The sequence below is a fragment of the Dermacentor variabilis genome, chromosome 1, assembly GCF_050947875.1.
Source record: "Dermacentor variabilis isolate Ectoservices chromosome 1, ASM5094787v1, whole genome shotgun sequence".
NCBI lineage: Eukaryota > Metazoa > Arthropoda > Arachnida > Ixodida > Ixodidae > Dermacentor > Dermacentor variabilis.
Window position 1 is genome coordinate 192,472,554 of NC_134568.1, and position 18,758 is coordinate 192,491,311.

The 18,758-nt window shown below is 46.1% G+C and overlaps 1 protein-coding gene across 1 annotated transcript; it reads left to right on the plus strand.

Moving 5' to 3' along the window:
* The first annotated feature begins 2,306 nt into the window (after positions 1 to 2,306).
* Positions 2,307 to 16,059, plus strand: LOC142592693 (cathepsin D-like). The gene is made up of 5 exons (XM_075704304.1): positions 2,307 to 2,438; positions 9,471 to 9,585; positions 10,640 to 11,111; positions 15,241 to 15,277; positions 15,876 to 16,059. The coding sequence occupies exons 1-5, from the start codon at positions 2,307 to 2,309 to the stop codon at positions 16,038 to 16,040; spliced, it is 921 nt and encodes a 306-aa protein (XP_075560419.1). The 3' UTR covers positions 16,041 to 16,059.
* The last annotated feature ends 2,699 nt before the right edge of the window (positions 16,060 to 18,758 follow it).

An 18,758-nucleotide genomic window follows, 5' to 3' on the forward strand; every position in this document is an offset into this window, starting at 1 on the left:
ATATAAGTACATTGTCTGGCCTCTACTTCAATTATTGCAAAGGAAACCAACCAACTATGTTTCATAGATACGGGCCGGCAATTTCCCTTTTCAGCACACGGCCACAACATTCGCCTATATACATGGGCTGGCAGGCGTGTGCAAGGACATTGCACAGAGTGGTACATGGTTCATCAATAATTGTGGTGCAGATTTCATTTGTCGATCGCCAATAATATCAACGATCTGAGGCGACAATTGCTTCAGTCATCCGAGAACGAGGAGTATGGGTATAGTGTATGCGATACGCGAAATAGCGCAGTGCTCGAAATGAACGTCTTTTCCGCCACCACGGTGTTGTTGCGATAAGGGTAAAGAATGAACTCGATCTGCTGCAGGAAAATCGGAGCAGGACGTCGTCGCCCCTTGGACATGACAAGTAGGAAAGGAACGCATCATGTGCATCAGGGGTGCGATCGGAGATGGTTGTTCGGCGCGTTCGTTCGGTTACCGGCGCGCGCGATTGGCCTACTCCGCGCCGACGTCGCCAGCCGCGGGGCGCCGCCCCGTTTTTGGTGACGTCAAAATGACGACACGCTCCTGTCAATCATCCGCCCACCGAGCATTTCGTCCGAACGCGACGGGAGTTGAGAAGTTTGGAGCGATCATACGGCTTCGCATGGCGCGTCTGGTGGATTGGATTGGATCCAACAGGCGGCCTTTTCGGCTGCGATATGGCAGGTTTTAATCCAATTCATAGTTTAATTCTAGAAAATGGCGCTTCCGTTGGAAACTTAGGTTGTTGCGCTGGCTTTTCTAGAGGAAGGAGGAGAGCGGGTGGCGGTGCGAAACGCGTTTGAAGAGATGGCAGAAAGTGAATTCCGGCGTCGTTTTTGTTTCTCGAAACAAATAATTCGTTGGTTGTACAGAGAAATCGACAAGATCATCGGTGCCAGCGAGCCACTGGGATGTTGTCGCTGCCTCTTGAAAAGTGCGCCACTCTTCCCGTCGTTTTTTTTTTCTTTTTCCTTCTCGCTGTGGGCGACACCACCTAGGGACGGCGCAAAGAACCTAATAGTTATAAATTGCAGTAGTCACACGTACTACTATTTGAAAACGTGTTTGGGCTTGAGAAGAAAAAAATACATTTCTTTAGATAAAGATTTAATTCACTTGGAAGTCGAGAAACATTTGGTTTTGTAGTACACTGTTTGCAAGCAGACGACAAACGACGCAAGTAAACTTCCGGGGAGGTCACCGCTTCCTGATTGGCTGCTCTCTCCGCCCCGCTGTCACAAATTTTGCATACTGCAACTCTGTGACGTTGCAGCAACTGAACAGAACGCGTATCGAACAAAATATCTCCGATCGCGCCCCAGGCGTACGCAGGATGCACGGAAGACAAAGATCTTCGAATCTGAACGGGATTATTATGTAAATACTTAGGCAACCAGAAGGCACATAGTCATCATGACCAGAGTAAGGGCCTGGTCTGTCCGCGACACACTCGGTCAAGGTGGGCGGTGTGTCGAACGAGGCGCTGGCTGAAGGTGTAGGCATGTATCAGTCCCAACTTCGCTGTCGCGGCGCACGGAAAAGGCGGAGAGATGACGAAGACAGGCGAACGAAAACGAAATAAAAGAAACTGTGGCCGCCTACGTTTGCAACAGCACCACCGACCGGCAAAGAAGAATAAGGGCAACGTCAGTTCTTCAGTGCGGCTGGACGAAGCTGGAGAAAAAAAATGTCGGGTGCCGTTTGCTTCCATGAGACCACATTTCGATCACGAGCACTCTTGCGCGCGAGCTATAGCTTGAGACAAAACTCGCCGTCGGAACGCTACAGCATTCAGAACGGGTCAATGTCCCTGACGCAATCGGCAGAGGACTACGGGTGGCTGGCATCCCAGGTGCTTGCTATGCCTAAAGCTATATACGCGCGCCGCGCCTCTCAATCCTCCCCTGTCCGCTTCGCTTCCATCACGGAGAATACCGGTACAAGGATCATCGGGCTAAAGTAGACAGAGCTAACCTCGCATAATTTGCCAAAGCAGCGAGAAATAAACCCAGAGAGTGCCAGCATACTCGACACTCAATATACACAGAATAACTCAATAGATAACCGTGAACACGCGCTGCCATCGCAAGCTGGGGCTTACCTTGCACGTTACTGTCTGCAGAGCGCTGGCGAAGGTGGTAGCGAACACAGTTTCTTTTTGGTGTCCAGTTAATTTCCGTGGTCACTGTTCTCGTCCAAGTTTCACCGACCCGGGAAACACGCAAAGAAACGAGTTAACAGGACGCACGACTTGTAATGTATACACCGCCATGGCTGAATTGGAGAGGTCGAGCTGTGGCCACTGTGGCCCGTGGCTGCAGCAGTCGAGCAACGCTGCCTTTAATCTTCGTAAGCAGCCGACGCAATGTCTCGAAGCAGCCCTCACAGATGTCAACCCACCCGTAAGAGCCAATTAGTGAATCCGTGAAGTGGGATACGTGTTGTGTAAAGTCGATAAGCGCTGCCACTGCGTACACGCCTACAGACGCACAGAGCACAGTACGACGAAAAGTTCATCCAACATGGTGCGGGAAACGGCAAACGTGGTAATATGGCTGACAGCTGGAACCCGGATGTTCGCATCTTTAACCACGATGCTGGAATGATTGTATATGTGTTGGTGCCTCTATGCCTCCAGGTTTATTTTTTCCCCTTTCTTTTCCTCGCCGTATGTACTAATCTGCTTTTCGTCACTGACTCGCACGCCACCGCACCACCGTTATCACTGAGATCAGTGTGACACATAAAGAAGAAAAAGATACCAGACGAAAGGAACCCTGCGCGGAAAGTCGCCGTGCTCGGTGAATGTTAGAACCTAAGCGCTGCACGTGGTTATACGAAGGTATACTGTGTTGACAGCACATCGGTATAAAATTGGCCGAGGAAGACAGCGATGAAACATCGTGTTTCCGATCATTTTCACATTGGCGATGCGCTCTCGAGAGAGTATGACTTGCATTTCGCGAGCCGGCTCCTATTCCTGCCGTATCTGTCTCGCTTCACACTGTTAATAGTGGCTGGGGTATGCCGTCTATAGCGCTTGACCGCGTTCTGGACAGCATTACGCAGCAATTACTTTCGTCCGATTCTGTAAATTTCTTGTCCCTCGTACCGCTGAGTAGCCGATGTCGGCGATAGCGGAGGCGCGGCTTCGTGCGTACCAGTGGCGAAGGGCAGAAAGAATAGAAAATGAAAAGAATCGTTAGATGGTGCTATGATATGAGTTCTGAAATTTCAATTCAGTTTTATTGAATTGAAATTGTGTTCAACGCTGTATGTATATGCACACAGAACATGCCCTTCATCGTTGCCTGGCTCGAAGCCAGGTCTTCGTTATAGCTGACATCTGACACTTCCTGTGATGGCAGATAAGAAATAAGTACTGGAATGCATAAAACGACGTCTCGTTAACAGAGTAACGGGATCGCCACTGCATTTCTCTGCTAAGTTCACGAATTAATATCTAGAAACTGGTGTCATCCTGAGAATTCGAAGTGGATCCGCCTTGCGAACTCCACGGCTAGAATTTGTAAATTGCGATATGGGCCATAAGATAATCAGTTCAAAACTGAATGAGTGAATTTTTGTTAATTAGTCGATCATGCATTCAGCTTTTTGTGCAAGTAATGCCCGCCTCTTCACTTACACCAGCTCATGAACTAGAATTATGCTACCTGCCACAGGCAACCTTTAAAGAAATTTGTGTTCGCTGAAACACTCAGTATTTTGATGTTGTGTGCGCACCGCTCCTTGGCGACCCGAATGAGAGGTTGGTGTTAAGAAAATTCACAAAACCACCCAGCACGAACGCCATTTCTGATGAAAGCATCAATCTTTTGTTCAAGAATACCATTGCACACACATCACGTCAGAACTTTAAATCATGGAATTGGCTAAGCACTACTGCTTCACATTGGTAACATGATTGCGCGTGCCTCCTTCACTATACCAAATGTTCTGCAATGATAAGGTTGTACCCGAGTCATCGTAACAACGATGACTCGGTTGTACCCGAGTCATCGTTGCCCTTAAAAACAAAATCAGTGGGTCAAAATTAATCCGGAGCCGTTTCGATATGCGGAGTTCCTTATAGCCCATTGTTCAGCATGCATTGGGTTGTTATACTCTAAATTTGATGCTATTTAAAAATAAACGTTATAAGGCGCACGCCTTTATCCGATATTGCTTTATACTTGTACCGAATTTACGAAGCGCTTCGGACAGAATAGAGGCTCAAGGACGGCAGGGAATCATGATATCGGACATGTCATCGGATGTCACTGCCATTGCAACGACAAAGAGTATGCACCGAATACAAACAGTAGAGAAAAATTTGTGATTTAGATATCTGATTGCGGGGAAATCTTAACCACAGCTTTATGAAAGAACAAGGCCTCTAAGCATATGGGATGGATGGATGGATGGATGGATGGATGGATGGATCGATGGATGGATGGATGGATGGATGGATGGATAGATGGATGGATGGATGGATGGATGGATGGATGGATGGATGGATGGATGGATGGATGGGTGGATGGATGGATGGATGGATGGATGGTTGGATGGATGGATGCAACATTATTGTACGTACGGCAAGGTTTAACGGGACCTGGGCTCAGGTCTCCCACGTGGGAACGTCAAGGCCCTGCCTCAACGCCGCCTCACGGGCTTGCTGGTCTGCCCACGTCTGAATGCCGAGGTCTGAGCTGCACAGAGTGGCGGCCCACCTCGACGATAGGGTCTCCGGAGCAACTGCCCTCCTTCCTATATAGCGACAAAAAAAAGAAAGCTATCTAATTTTTAAATAATAACCAACATATTGCGAGTAAAAATCTCACGTTCCTTTGCAGGGTGCCCCTAATGCTGGTCGAGTCTAACTGGACTTCTTCGCTTGGCAGAGCGAATAAACCGATTCATGAACATCTCGAAAATCACATGAACGTGAGTAAAGTGCGAAATATTCCTGCAACTAACCGGAGACAACTCGTTGCGAACATTTCGTTCGCACCGAGTCGTTCGCACCGAGTTCGCACCGCGTGGTGAAGAAAAACGATCGACGTAAAAGTAAAAATGGTGAAGTGAAAGAACGCAATTGGTGCGTTCTTTCCCTTGCGACCGGCTTTTTCTTCACATCCTTCACGCCTTTCGCTTTACGTCCCGCTCTCCAATGAGCACTGGCAAGGAGCTGGTGCTCAATTTTCTTCCAATGACGCCACTATGTGACCTATCGCAATCAAATGTTCCATGTGCCGACCATCCAGTGTTGCGTACTCCAGGGTAGCGTATCGTACTGCTGCCGAGTTGTAGTGGCGCCTGTTTATCAATGCTCGACCGACGTTACTATTGGGTAGCGTGGCGTTGTCGGCGGGCTGCAGGCATCCGGTAGACAATGGCGACCAGGCAAGGACGAGACGATTTCTAGTGCGAAACTTGCATGGCTTATTCAAAGGTTGGTGAAAGATCATGAGAAGAGAATGAAGTGTTCAAAAAGGTACATTTCGGAGCCCCTTAAATAGGCTCTCTACAATCGTGGGAGGGATCTTGCTTCCGTCGACATCCTGTGACTGGCACAGAGTCTGATTCGCGGAAAGAGGGCCCCACCTCCGGTTATATTGTAGCGAAGTGACGCAGCCGTGAGATATCAGACGCATCAACTCACCAGGGAGACGGAAGAAGAATGGGGATGAGCTCTGGCAGAGGAAAGTCCAAATCCGCAGGTACGACGACGAGAGTAGCATTTGAATAACTAGGTTTATTCACTTGGCATCTGCCGTAAGTTTAAACTGTACAAAAATATCTACAAACAGAACGATGTCATACCCGTCGTCGTCGGCCTGCCTGACCGGCCTGGTACCGTTGTCAGATGGGAAGAGGACTTGGCAACCAGAGGCGCCGCGTCCCAGAGCTTTCATGTACTCATCAACCCAGCATCATTCGATACATTGACCCCGGTACTCCCCCACAACCCGGGCTGACTGGGTGGGGGGACTTGGTTCCCCTGGTGAAGATGCGCCGTCTGCTGCTGTCTACTTGCTCACTCTCGAAACTACCCCAAACTATTCCTTAAATAAGTTTCCCCAGCATCCAAGAGACACTTTTCTCCACCAATGGGCTACTTCGTTACTCCGACCAATCAAGCAAGCCGACATCATCCAATAAGCGGCAGAGTTCAAGGGGTCAAGAAATGGTCGCGTCAACACTCCGTACACAAAAGCACTCTGACCATAACTAATCAGCTTTTGACAACCGAGCGTGGGAAGACGATGCGACATGTGCACGTGTGACGTCAGGCGCGGCGGTGGCGGCGGCCGCGCGGCAGCACTGTCCGCGGCGCCGTCGAGGTCATTTGTGTACAAAGGTTTGCCCCGCGTCAAGGAGCCCACCACATTCCCCGAAAGACAGCAAAGAGGCCCGCCGTACACTCTCTTCGCGACAATATCAAGCCTCAGATTATACCAAGCCTCTGGTTATACTAAGCCTCCGGGAATTGTAGCCGCTTGTCCTTCTCTTTTGCGCGTTGCTGATTCGTGGAAGTTCTCCTGTAGAGTTTGATAGTTCGAGGAAAGGGTCCCTCTAAAGTCGCACATACAACACAAGAGGCCTGTAAACACTGCGGGGCTTCCGCCAGACCGGCCGACACTCGAGATGACCATGGCGAATCAGGAAGTCACACTTCGTTTCGACGAGGCATGGTGGGCGAAAATCTTTCTTGCATGGCGTGCTAGATGCCAACCGTAACACCAGGCACAAATGTCGTTCCTTAATCGGAACAACTTCAGGCGAAACGGTTACGCCATGCCGTGTCCTACCAAAATCACTATAAACGTGAATATGGCACTGCGGTAGCTCAGATGCCATGGGAATCGTGGGCAGTACATTTATTTGCCCAATATTCGTGCTTGTGGCTTCATGCGCTCTTGTGTTGGTGTTTATGCGGCGGCGTCTTTCTAAACTTCGGAGAAAACTTATTTTGAAACACTTGAAAGCAAGAAGTTTCCGCCCACGTGCGTAGTCATTCAGAACTGTGGCATCTATAAAGCAATATTTTGTTTAAAAGGGTCAATGTGCAAAGGAGCGGCAGTTTGAAGCCAGAAGGACGAAGCTTAGGCAAATCTATGTATACTGCCCACCATTCTTATTAAAGCTGAACCACAATACTTTCATCTCCCCTATAGACACTGATGTCAGGGTTCCCTCTAATAATTTTTGAAGGAAGCTCTATGGATTGCATCGCACTTCGACACACGATGACCCTGACGTGCAGCCATTACTATTGCCACTAAGGCAGCGCGTATCTGCAATACGATTTTCATAAACGCACAAATACATTGATGCCATTCGCACAAATACCCCCGAAGGTTCATTACGTTTATCATTAACAGTCGAAAAGGTGCGACAGCCACCGCTGTCAGCACCGGAACACATAGGTCTCTGATGACGATGATGTTTCCTTAGCATTCCCTTTAAAATGGTGCAGTGAAAAATAGTCACTTAGCCTGCTTGAACTAATCAAATAATCTATAAATGCTTATCATTCTAGCATTTCCCCCATGTTTCCTTAATATTCAAGCTCTTGCTTAAAACCTCTATATCCACTTTGTATAGTTAGCTATACCTGTAACGGATCCCGTATCCGGTCCTACTAATCTTTTTTCTGCTGCTTTTCCTCCAATGCTCTAAACGTACCTTGCTTATTTCGACTGCTGACACTCGCCTGCAGCGACACGGGACTTTGAGCTCGCTGACGGCCGAAGTCTGTGTAGTGCATGTATATAGCGTTCGCATTCTCCGGTGTTTCTAGTTCTGGGGTTCGTGATTCCGAGTTGGGCGTCACACGAAGGGTCGCTTGCCCACGCTGCCGGAGCGCGTAAAATATTGTAGCGGACCTGGGTTACACCAGGGTGTCGCACTAAGATGACTAAGTGGACCTACGCTGTCGTCCGTCTCTATGGCTGATAGTTGCTTGTTTGGGAGGAGGTGACGTCGGGAGGTTGGAAGAAATGAATGGGCTTAGTTTGTATGTTTGTAACTGGATCTATTGTTATGAAAGCACACTACATGTCGGAGCACACACTGCACAACACCGAAGATGTCCGCTTTTTACGCAGTCGTTTTCACTGGGTCACTAGACGAGGGAGCTTAATCACCTTATTTCCGGCCAATCGGAATTGCCGAACTGTTCGCTGCACTCCAGCTATTTTGTCGCAACACCTTGTTTTGTCAGTTGGAAGAGAGGACAGCTCATAAAGCGCTGTCCACTGATTAGCAATCACTGATGAGTATCATGATGAGCCGACCATCATGATCCGTACAACCACCCCAAGCAAGGCTTCCACCACCACGGGGGTGCAGAGTCTTTTTCATTTGAGGCGGTGGTCACTTTTCGGACGAGTTCAAGCCGCCATACCCCGACGGGGGCAACTCGCGCTGCCAGAGCTCCGCATGTGGGCCGCGAACGCCTTCATGAGTGGTGATCAGGTTCTCCAGAATTCAACAACAATCTTGCCCTGTCGTTGGGAGGAAATAATAATCGTTCGGCACCATCTCTGGTAATATACCCAAATAACGTATCTGCTTTTCGAGGTGGAACCAAAGTTCCTTATTTTTGCAGTGCCTCGTGGAGGCCTAACTTCTTTTCTGTGTATGTTGCTTGCATCTTGCTAGCCCATACTTGGTAGCAACACTAAGTCATCAAAAGAGCAAACCAGTTCACCCCTTCCTTTAGAAGTAGGTTGAAGAATCGAACAGTTTAGGTATGGTAACCCTGGAAGCTTGAAGAGATTTTGCTTTCTCTCAAGTAACGCGGCCGGGATCAGGCAGCATTAGGTATACGCTCTGGCGTTTTTCTTTTTCTTCTTTTTTTTATCATTTCAGATTAGGCAGTTTTCCGCCTTTCCCACGGAAGTCGTCGACATCGGCTCCTTGTAGCAGTTCGTAGGTTCTCTGTGACGGTCAGCTTGTTGCGATTTGAGGAGCCTCGCCTTGACGGTCGTTACCGCTTCTTCGGGATGTGGCGGTTCCTGTCACCTCGAAGGGACCTTTCTTCTTTGGCCGTAAGCAGTCGGCGCCTGGCGCCAGGACACCCGTAACGTTGTGAACTTTCTGTTTTGAGACTCAACACCGGTGACATGAGTGGGGGGCCTTTACACTGTACCACCGACTGCAAAAGTTATTGTAAGTCTGCAGGCTCTAAATGGTTAAATTTTGTTACGAATTCGTCGCTCAGATAGAAATTTGGATGAGAAATGCGTGGATCTATACAACATACCGGCGCCTTTTGATTCGACGACTGTTTCAATGGCAGCGATTAAATTTCGTTTTTTTTTTCTCGAATACCGTGCTCCAAAAGCTTTTGTGCTTGTGGGTAGATGTTGAATGACGTCTTCCACTTAATGAGTGCCATTCAGTAATTCGTGACTTTTGACATACAGATGGACTATATCGGCGAAGTTAAGCTGGGTACGCCAGGTCAAACATTCCGTATTATCTTTGACACGGGCTCCGCTGACTTCTGGGTCCCATCCGTTCGGTGTACGGAAGGCTGCCGTGAGTAACTAACAAAGGATGTTCTGATGTAAACTTAAATAACTTATTGTTAGTAACGAACACCAACTTCTTATAAATGTTTTGTCTTTCTTGTGGGGGTGCTCAAATAGCTAACCTTCTTATTTGAATATAAGACGAATAGTCCAGACGAACGACCTCGGAATATCCAATTGAATAATGAATGTTGTTTTATTTATCGGGAAAATAAATTTAAAGATTGGCCGTATTCCGTTTGCTGAAGAGAGAGGCTTATTTACAGTTTGACAGATGTAATGCCGTTCACAACTGGAAGGCTTGGTCAACTAAGAATATTATAAATGAGAAACAACTGAAAGGTGATTGCATCTGCAGGGAGCACCCCAACAAAGACAATGATCGAACAAAGTAGTGGCGCGCCACTCAGGATGTTATGTTCGTTGAAGGGGCTAGTGTACTACCACCTTATAGCTCATACCGGTTTACATGTACGGAAACTTGCTGAGATATTGCCCAAATAAGGCACACATTTCAGCTCAATCAAGACAACAAATTTGTAGGCTTTCTAAAGGGGGTACAAATCTTTACTGAATGATTGGAGATTATGAGCAGCAGTTATATCTGCTCCGCGCGTTCACTTTCAGGAACTCTGCGCAACAGCCGCGTATCTGCTGCAGAAAAAGCATTCACAATAGTCACCACTTTCATCGGATTTTGTCTGTGTACACTATGATAAGTGTCCTCCTCTCTTATATTACAATAGAAACAAATATCCGATGATCTAGAATAGTGAATTTTTGAATCGAATACGAATCGAATAGCGCAGACTATTATATTCATATCCGAAAGATTCAATATTCGCACGCCCAAACACATTCTTGCCTTTCGCGTTTCCTCCCACTTGTACTTGTCTCATTATGTCCCCTCTTACTTACAGCTCTTGAATGGGCGAGTAACGCATTGAGCAAGAATTTGTGGCAAACACGCCTCCTCTTGCCTTGGAAGTGATGGGTTTCTGGGAATTATTATGTTTTCCGCCATGAGCTTCACTTAGCGTTGACCACCTGCGCGTTCACAGATGATCACCGGAAATACGATCATTCGCACTCCAGCTCGCACGTCTCAGATGGTACGGCGGTGTCAATCAAGTACGGCAGCGGCGAGGTAAACGGTGTGCTCTCCTCCGACACGCTGCACCTAGGCAACGGTGCGGTCCCCGCACAGCCATTCGCCGAAATCACGCACGCGTCGCAAGGCATCTTCCGGCCCGGACCGTTCGACGGAGAGATTGGGCGGGACGTTCCCTTCGACGGCATTATCGGGCTGGCCTACCCTAAGGTGTCGTCACTAAAGGTGAAACCGGTGTTCGACGTCATAATGAAGCACAAGCTGGTGCCCCACTCCGTCTTCTCCTTCTACCTGGGAAGCAGCTCGAGCGGTAGACCCGCCGGCGAGCTTGTACTCGGTGGCATCAACCACGAACACTTCAGGGGCAGCATACACTACGTGTCGGTCACCAAGAAGCGACACTGGGAATTCAAGATGGACCGGTAAGCGGAAGTATACGCGCGTAACTAACTGGCACTTTCCATTTTCGTCACCCTCCATGGCATTGCATGCTGCAGGACTAAACGAGAAAACAATAGGTAAGAAAGGCGTAACAGGCGTCAAGAAATGCTATATCAGCGTGAAATCCATAGGTCCATTGGCACACAAGATTAGGCGAAAAATTGTGAACGCTATGTGAACAAACCAGCAACAGCTCGACTGTACGATGAAAAGATGACGTCGGTTGGGGTGCTTCAGGTGTCGAGACGTTCATGAAGGTTCAGGGGAAGCTTTATTAGGGGGCCGAGGCCCAAAAGCAGGGGAAATGTAATTAGGCAACCGCTCAACCAATATGAACAAAATTCGTTTCATTCGAAAGAAAACGTACATAGACGTCTAGTGCGTTTAGCGAGAAATTAGCCACATGCGAATACGCTTCCCTTCCCTACTTCCTCTCCAGGGGCACCGGAACGAAAATTAAAGTACCTGTCCCCCCCCCCCCAACTGCAACATGCTGTAGTAAATTCATCCCCTCCCCCCTCCCACACACACACGTTTCAAGATATACTTCAGAAGCCCCTGCTGTCTTTTCTTTCTCTCTTATTCCTTTTTGTGAGCGAACAAATAACACGGTCGTGTTAACCAAATACATCTTTCTTCGCCCCAAGGGTTCGAGCTGGAAGCGGCAAACGTTTCTGTGTCAGCGGCTGCAGGACTGTAGTTGACTCGGGATCGTCATTCATCGAAGGACCCGGCGAAGAAATCCACGGGATCAGCAGAGTCATTGGCGCCCAGACGACAGAGCACGGAAAGGCGTGTATATACAATGGTTTTCTGTGCAGATATCCGCACCTTCGCTAAGATGCTCACACGTCCTCAGATCAGGCCTTTGCTGGTAGTGCTTGCTACGCAGTATCGTGCTCTTTAACTGTACCTTATGCCAGCAACCGTGACATGTACAAAAGAAGCTCAAGCAGAACCCATGGCGTTGAGTATGTAATCTATGTTAATACGATAGTATTTAAATGTCATCACGCATGATGACACGACGTTATAACTTTGCTTAGGACGTCTACTGTGGGGAACGCTGCGGTGAGTAGGGAAGTCTCACCCACATGGGAAGTCAAACTCGAACCACAATTAAGACGGCAAGCTGGGCGAGTTGGTGATTGAACATGTTCCTATGGGTGGGCAGCGCAACCCGGACGAAGGACGAGAGGAAGTGTTGCGCTCGTGTTGTGTACTTCCTCTCGTCCTTCGTCCGGGTTGCGCTGCCCACCCATAGGAACATGTTCGAACCACAAACAATCACGTACACCGAACATTATACACCGAACTAACCGTCTACGAATGGGGCCCTCCGTATTAACTTCGACCAGCTGTCGTTTTAGAGCGTTTGTTTTTCTTTTTGGCCAATAAAGAAATTCTGTCCTATAACGTCATCCGCTTTCTCTCGAAATATGGCTGCAAAGCCCAACGCTACAGTTCGGGCAGTAAAATATGAATATTTGGGGTTTTACGTGCCAAAACCACTTTCTGATTATGAGGCACGCCGTAGTGGAGGACTCCGGAAATTTTGACCACCTGGGGTTCTTTAACGTGCACCTAAATCTAAGCACACGGGTGTTTTCGCATTTCGCCCCCATCGAAATGCGGCCGCCGTGGCCGGGATTCGATCCCGCGACCTCGTGCTCAGCAGCCCAACACCATAGCCACTGAGCAACCACGGCGGGTTCGGGCAGTAAAAGGTAGCGCACATGAACTGATGGGCAAATCAGGTACAGAGAGGGCCCAATCAAGTTAACTTCCAAGACCTGTTGTCCTCTTCTTACTGCTGTTCTTTTGAATAGAACGAAATTTCAGCATGCAAGGCAATTTTAGCTACGCATGCATCGTCTACGTACAGAGTGTCCCTGGTGATCTTCGAATCAAGGAACGATTCCACTGCGCTTATTTTTCCACTCATTTCAATCATCTTTGTACCATTATAGCAATAGGAATGAGCAACTGAGATTTCATTGAAGCTTCATTCACTTATAATTTTACTCAAGTTTTTCGAAGGTGCCGACGCAATACACGCCGATAAATCTTGCGTTATTCTTATATTGTGCTACTCGCAGGTATATTTTTCATTTTAATTAGATATAACTGGCTTGCAAATATTAATTAAGCACCTCAAGTGTTGGTCTTTAAGGCTATGTTTACGCGATAAAGTGGAAGACCGTCGTGGCAAACATCAGGTTGTGTGCACCATGGTAGCTTTTCTGAACAGTGGTCGTATATATATATATATATATATATATATATATATATATATATATATATATATATATATATATATATATATATATATATATATATATATACGACCACTGTTCAGAAAATATATATATATATATATATATATATATATATATATATATATATATATATATATCAGTGAAGCATAGAATCACATGATCCGGCGCAGAAATAGTTCAAGGACTAGAAGCCCGTAGGAAAACTAACACGACCTTACTGACGTTTCGGCCGTGGTCCAGCCTTCATCACGAGTGTGATTGCAAGCTCAGAGAGCTCAATTTATACTTTTTTCTCAGTAAGATGAGAAAGAAGCGAGCAAGAGGAAACAAAAACGTGAATACAAGCTTTACGATCTAGTGCGTGTAAAAAAAAGAAAAGGAAAAATGCAATAGTCTCAAAAATACCAGCACGCGCACTGGCTTGTACACGGACTGGTACGCCACTACATTTTTTTATTTTCATTTTTTTTTTCCTTTTTTAACAGGTGTAACCGATTATTTGTACGTCCTTCTATTCTTTGTTTCCTATTTTAGCGTTGGGCAATTATTTATCATATCTAGGTTGACCCTGTGTTCGATTGCTAATGTTTTTATTTATACTACCGTTATGTTAACATATGAACAACATTACAACGTATTCTCATGTAACCCCACCTGTTATAAAAAACAAAACACGCAAACACACACAACGATCGAACGCAATGTTGGAACCTAAATAACGCGAAGCTTGCTTGACTTGGCACTAACGGATGACATGAGCGCAGCCTTGGCGCCTATGTAGCTGTTAGTCAGCCCTAGCTGTTAACTGTCGATCTGCGTCACGAGGACGAATGCGATGCATGATGCTTGTCGAGGGAATAAGGTTGATGATAGGTGTATGGGGCACCATGAAGTACGGCAGGTATCAAAATAAATTTAAGGTTCCTTGACTCATAGTGGGGCACCCATTCTGGGGTATTGGCCAAGTGTGGGGACATATCCAGTGGTACGTACCAAGTTACGGATATATCCAGTGCCAAATTTGTCTCTTCGGGCACACACCCGGTGATCTAAGTTGTCTGCACTATCGGCCAGATAGCGGCCAGCAGCAAGTTGTCTATCTTGGGACATGAACAGTGAGTGAATGAGTACAACTTTATTAGGGTCCAGTGGTCCCGTCCACTCGGCAAGACAGCGGCCAGCATATACTCAGTTGCCCAAGTTGTCAATTTACATCTTCAAATATAAACGGCAAGGAAACGACGATGAACGACAAACGGCGTCGAATAGGCAAACAACGCTTCGCATTTAAAAAAAAAATGCAATGTCGACGCCGCTGGCCCCATTTCAACAGGTATTAAGGGGTTTATTTGTAGCGCTGTTGTACTCGTATGGGGGCTCTAAGTGCGCCTGTCAATAATACAATATCGGCCCTATTAATTAATTCATTGATTCATACGTTTGTTCGTTCATTCGTACTGCTGGCCCTATGCTCGTCCTGGTAAGGAGGGCAATACAAAAAGAAAAAACGAACTAAAATAACAAGTCTCTGTTCAAAATAAAACGCTGTGAAGCTCTAGATTGCAAGGTAACATATTCTATATTTCAGTATAGTTATGGTTCTCGGATGAAAATTACCGACATGATTATCACCATAATGGCATATAATGTAGAATATCGGAGAATGAGCCCGATGGGGTATCGACGAAATGATAACCGTGTGTTTGAAGGGCACATGTCTAAGACGTCAGTTTTACCTCCTTCTTTTCGTTTCTCGTAAAATACCACAGTACCTCGTGGATTGCAAGAAAGTTAGCAAGTTGCCGAAGCTCGTGTTCACCATTGGCGGCAGACAGCATAAACTCAAAGGAGCCGACTACATAGTCAAGGTAAGCTGAAAGTTTTTTTTTTATAGACTCCATGGCCCACGATTATTTGAGCGGCATGGGCAAAAGAGGAAGGACGTGGAAATCAAAAAGCAAAATGGAAGTTGAAGTAGTGCGGAAGTAAAACTAATATGTAATGATGCTTCTACCACTGTCTCAAAAGCAATTACAAAAATTACATTATTTTCCCATTGTTTCGTATCTTTCGTCGCTAGTTTCCGTGGCAAATAACCCAGCGGCGTGGCGAACTTCTTTATTGTGTCTGGAAGTGTCATTTCCTGTAATTCTGTCTCTGTTTGGTTCTTTCTTTCCTGTGGTACTATTGCTCTTATTTTTGTTCACTCAAGCACCACACCGCTTTCCGCTGAGCTGGTGACTGCGGTGCGCACCACGTCGACATCAAGAGGTGCCAAATGGTGTAAGGTAAAAATAATGCACCGATGGAGCCGGTTTCAGAAAACTTTTTCTTCGTACGTCTTTTTTTGCCATTGACCAGATGACTTCGCTAATAGTACGGATTTGCTTGAATTTTCTTCGCTGCGTGCATGCACCGTCGCTTCGCGAATTGCATCGTTACGACTTCCTTCTTTTCGCAACGCAGTTGCTAACATCCGACAACCGAGTGCTATGCTACGCCGGCTTTGGAACTACTGACGACTATGGCACGAAGAAGCCCTTGTGGATCTTGGGTCAAGTTTTTATGCGGAAATTCTACACAGTCTTTGACCGACATGCCGACAGAATCGGATTTGCCGAAGCGCGCTAGATCCTCCTGCACGATTGCGTGTGCGTCCCGTGTTCCTCTTCAATGTCACGATGCCGTGAGATGGAGAACACAAAACTACGCAATAAATTGAAATACTCTGATGCCTGCTCTGCATTACTGACTTGCAAATAGCGGACAGTTCAGGGAACACCACCTATAAAGGTAAGCTAAAAAGCAAGAGTAATCATTTTGGTCTGATAGGGATAGGGTGTTATTTGAAAACTTTTCTTTAGCCTCGCGTTATAGGAGGTTGACTACTAGAAAACAACATGAAGGCCAAACTTCTCTTTTTATTTATTTTTATTTTATTTATTTGTAGTCTTTTTTTCGTGGTAACTTCCAGCGACTGCATACGTCAGCCTGGCGTCGACGAGGCTTGACGTCAGCGCGAAACCAGGCCCCGCACACTATCAAGTTCAAGAAATGGCCACAGAGGGCGAGAAAATCGACCCCGCGCCGCTGCTAATAAAACCAGCACAGTAGAAACACTGCGGAATGCTTACGTTAGTTGCAATATTTCCCGCTAGAGGCGCCGTAATAAGCACAATTTTATCTTACAAACTTCCCCCTACAATTACAAAAGCATTTTTATTACATGAAGAAGAGAGCAGAATTATCATTACTAATTATATATTGTATTCTTTGTTAGTAAGTTTATTGTTTCTTTGTCACTATAAACGCAAATAGCGTTCAGCATCGTCGATCTTTCACGTGAGGTCTGGCCTGGATCTTAAAATTTTACCGGTATTTTCGAGTGCACGGCGGCACGGATTTATTCGTTGGTGGACAGGTCGCTTCTTTGTTGCTAAGACTAGTTTATTGCGCTTCGTTGTCCCGCGTTATTTAACTTGGGGTGAAGTGATATGTTTGCAGGCGGACATAAAAGCCCGAAAGCTAGGTTTCGGTCGTGAGCCATTCGGAACACGTATGCATCGAAACGGGAGCTGGATTGTGCTGCGGCTGACAACGGCAATAACGGTGAGTCGTTGAATCGTTATATAATATTCGTCTCACTAACTTACAGGCGGAGACAAGTTAACGAACTGCATTTCATATGGGAAGTCAGGATCCTCCGTTGCTGTTTCCTAAATAAACCTTTAGTTGCGAAGCCGTCGTTATACACAGTCAGGAAAGAAAGAGAGAGCGATATTGGAACACGCGTCACATTTTTCATGTTATTGTAGCCGTAGCCATTGGTGACAGAGTAGCCTTATCAATATACATATAAAACTTTTTTCGAGTCCACCGGCAACTTCTTTCGTCCACAAAACCGAATAATCATTTGGTAAAATGAAGTGAAAGTACAGAATTTAATATATTAAACAGTTGGCAAGCATGGCAATTCACCCATATTTCGTCCTTGTTGGTTCCAAATGTTCTTGCTGTTCAGTTCGGTTTACTGCAAGGGAAATAATTTTTGCAGTAGTGAAGCGGTGCATCACGTGCGTGCAGAAAAATAATGCATCAGTTGTAATATCTTCATGACTTTCATGCATTTGCTTATGGAACCAGCAGTGTGATCTCATTTAGTGTATAAATGAGCGCACAAATGTTCGCATTTGTGATCTTAATAATACTTACGCTGTTGACATGCACTGTAGTTAGGCAGACATCAATTTTATGGACAATAGCAATATTTATTTAACATGCTGCTTAAGCACCCTAGAACAGACAGTGCACATTTGCATGTGTTCTTCAGCCGCAAACCATTACAATATACATGTCACACCTTTTTGCATTTCATATGCAAAATTGTGCTTTTTCAATTTTTATGCAATCAAATTTTCTGCTCCAGACATGCAGTAATGAGGACCAGCACCAGCATACAGCAACACACTCCACGCACTAAACAGAAGCTGCTGCCTGCTACAACAAGGCCATTGTGTGAACGTTGGCTGCTACTAGAAAGTAAACAATACGTGGTTCAGAAATAACTATGCTTGATATATGGTGTATTGGCTTCCTAGTCTTGACATACATGTCATTTGCTTGCAGCACATTTGAATGTTAGTTCATATTTATGGTTCAGTATAACTGGTTCGAACATAAAAGAAAACACTACATGAGTTTGGCTAATCTTTGCTGTATCTCATGTGTCACTGTTCTGCCCCAACAGAGTATATGCCAAGCACATCTTGGTCATCACAGGAGCTCCCATCTGCATCAACAGGAAGGGGCTGGAGCCGAATATGCAAGGCTTTTACACCACAAACAAAGAAGCGCATGCAGAAGAATTTGGATGAGATATCAAGTCTGCAGAGGACTGTTTCAAGACTGAAAAGAGCTTCAGCCACTATTCCACCAGCACGGAAATTTCGCTGAGTCATCCAGATAACTCAAATAAGACTTTCTAGAAATTCTCCGTCTTCAGATGCACTACAACTTCTGACCAAGCACGGACGACGCTTGCCAAAAGAGTTCCGTCAGTTTGCCCTTAATCAACTTCCTGGCCATGCCAATTCCATTTGTGCCAAGTGTAATTTTTTTTCTATAAATGCAAGCTCTTTTATTGCGCATTCTCGTTAGAGATCATTCATCCTCATCCAAACATAAAGGTCCACCGATTCTTCGCTGATACTTAATACCAGCCACTGTCTAGTATCGTAAATTATCTGTAGCGGTATCTTCTAGTGTATGTTGTCGTGCACAATTCCTCTCCTGAAATAGCTGATGCAGCATCGGCATGTGTCTTGCTATAACCTACACACCGTGGTGTTA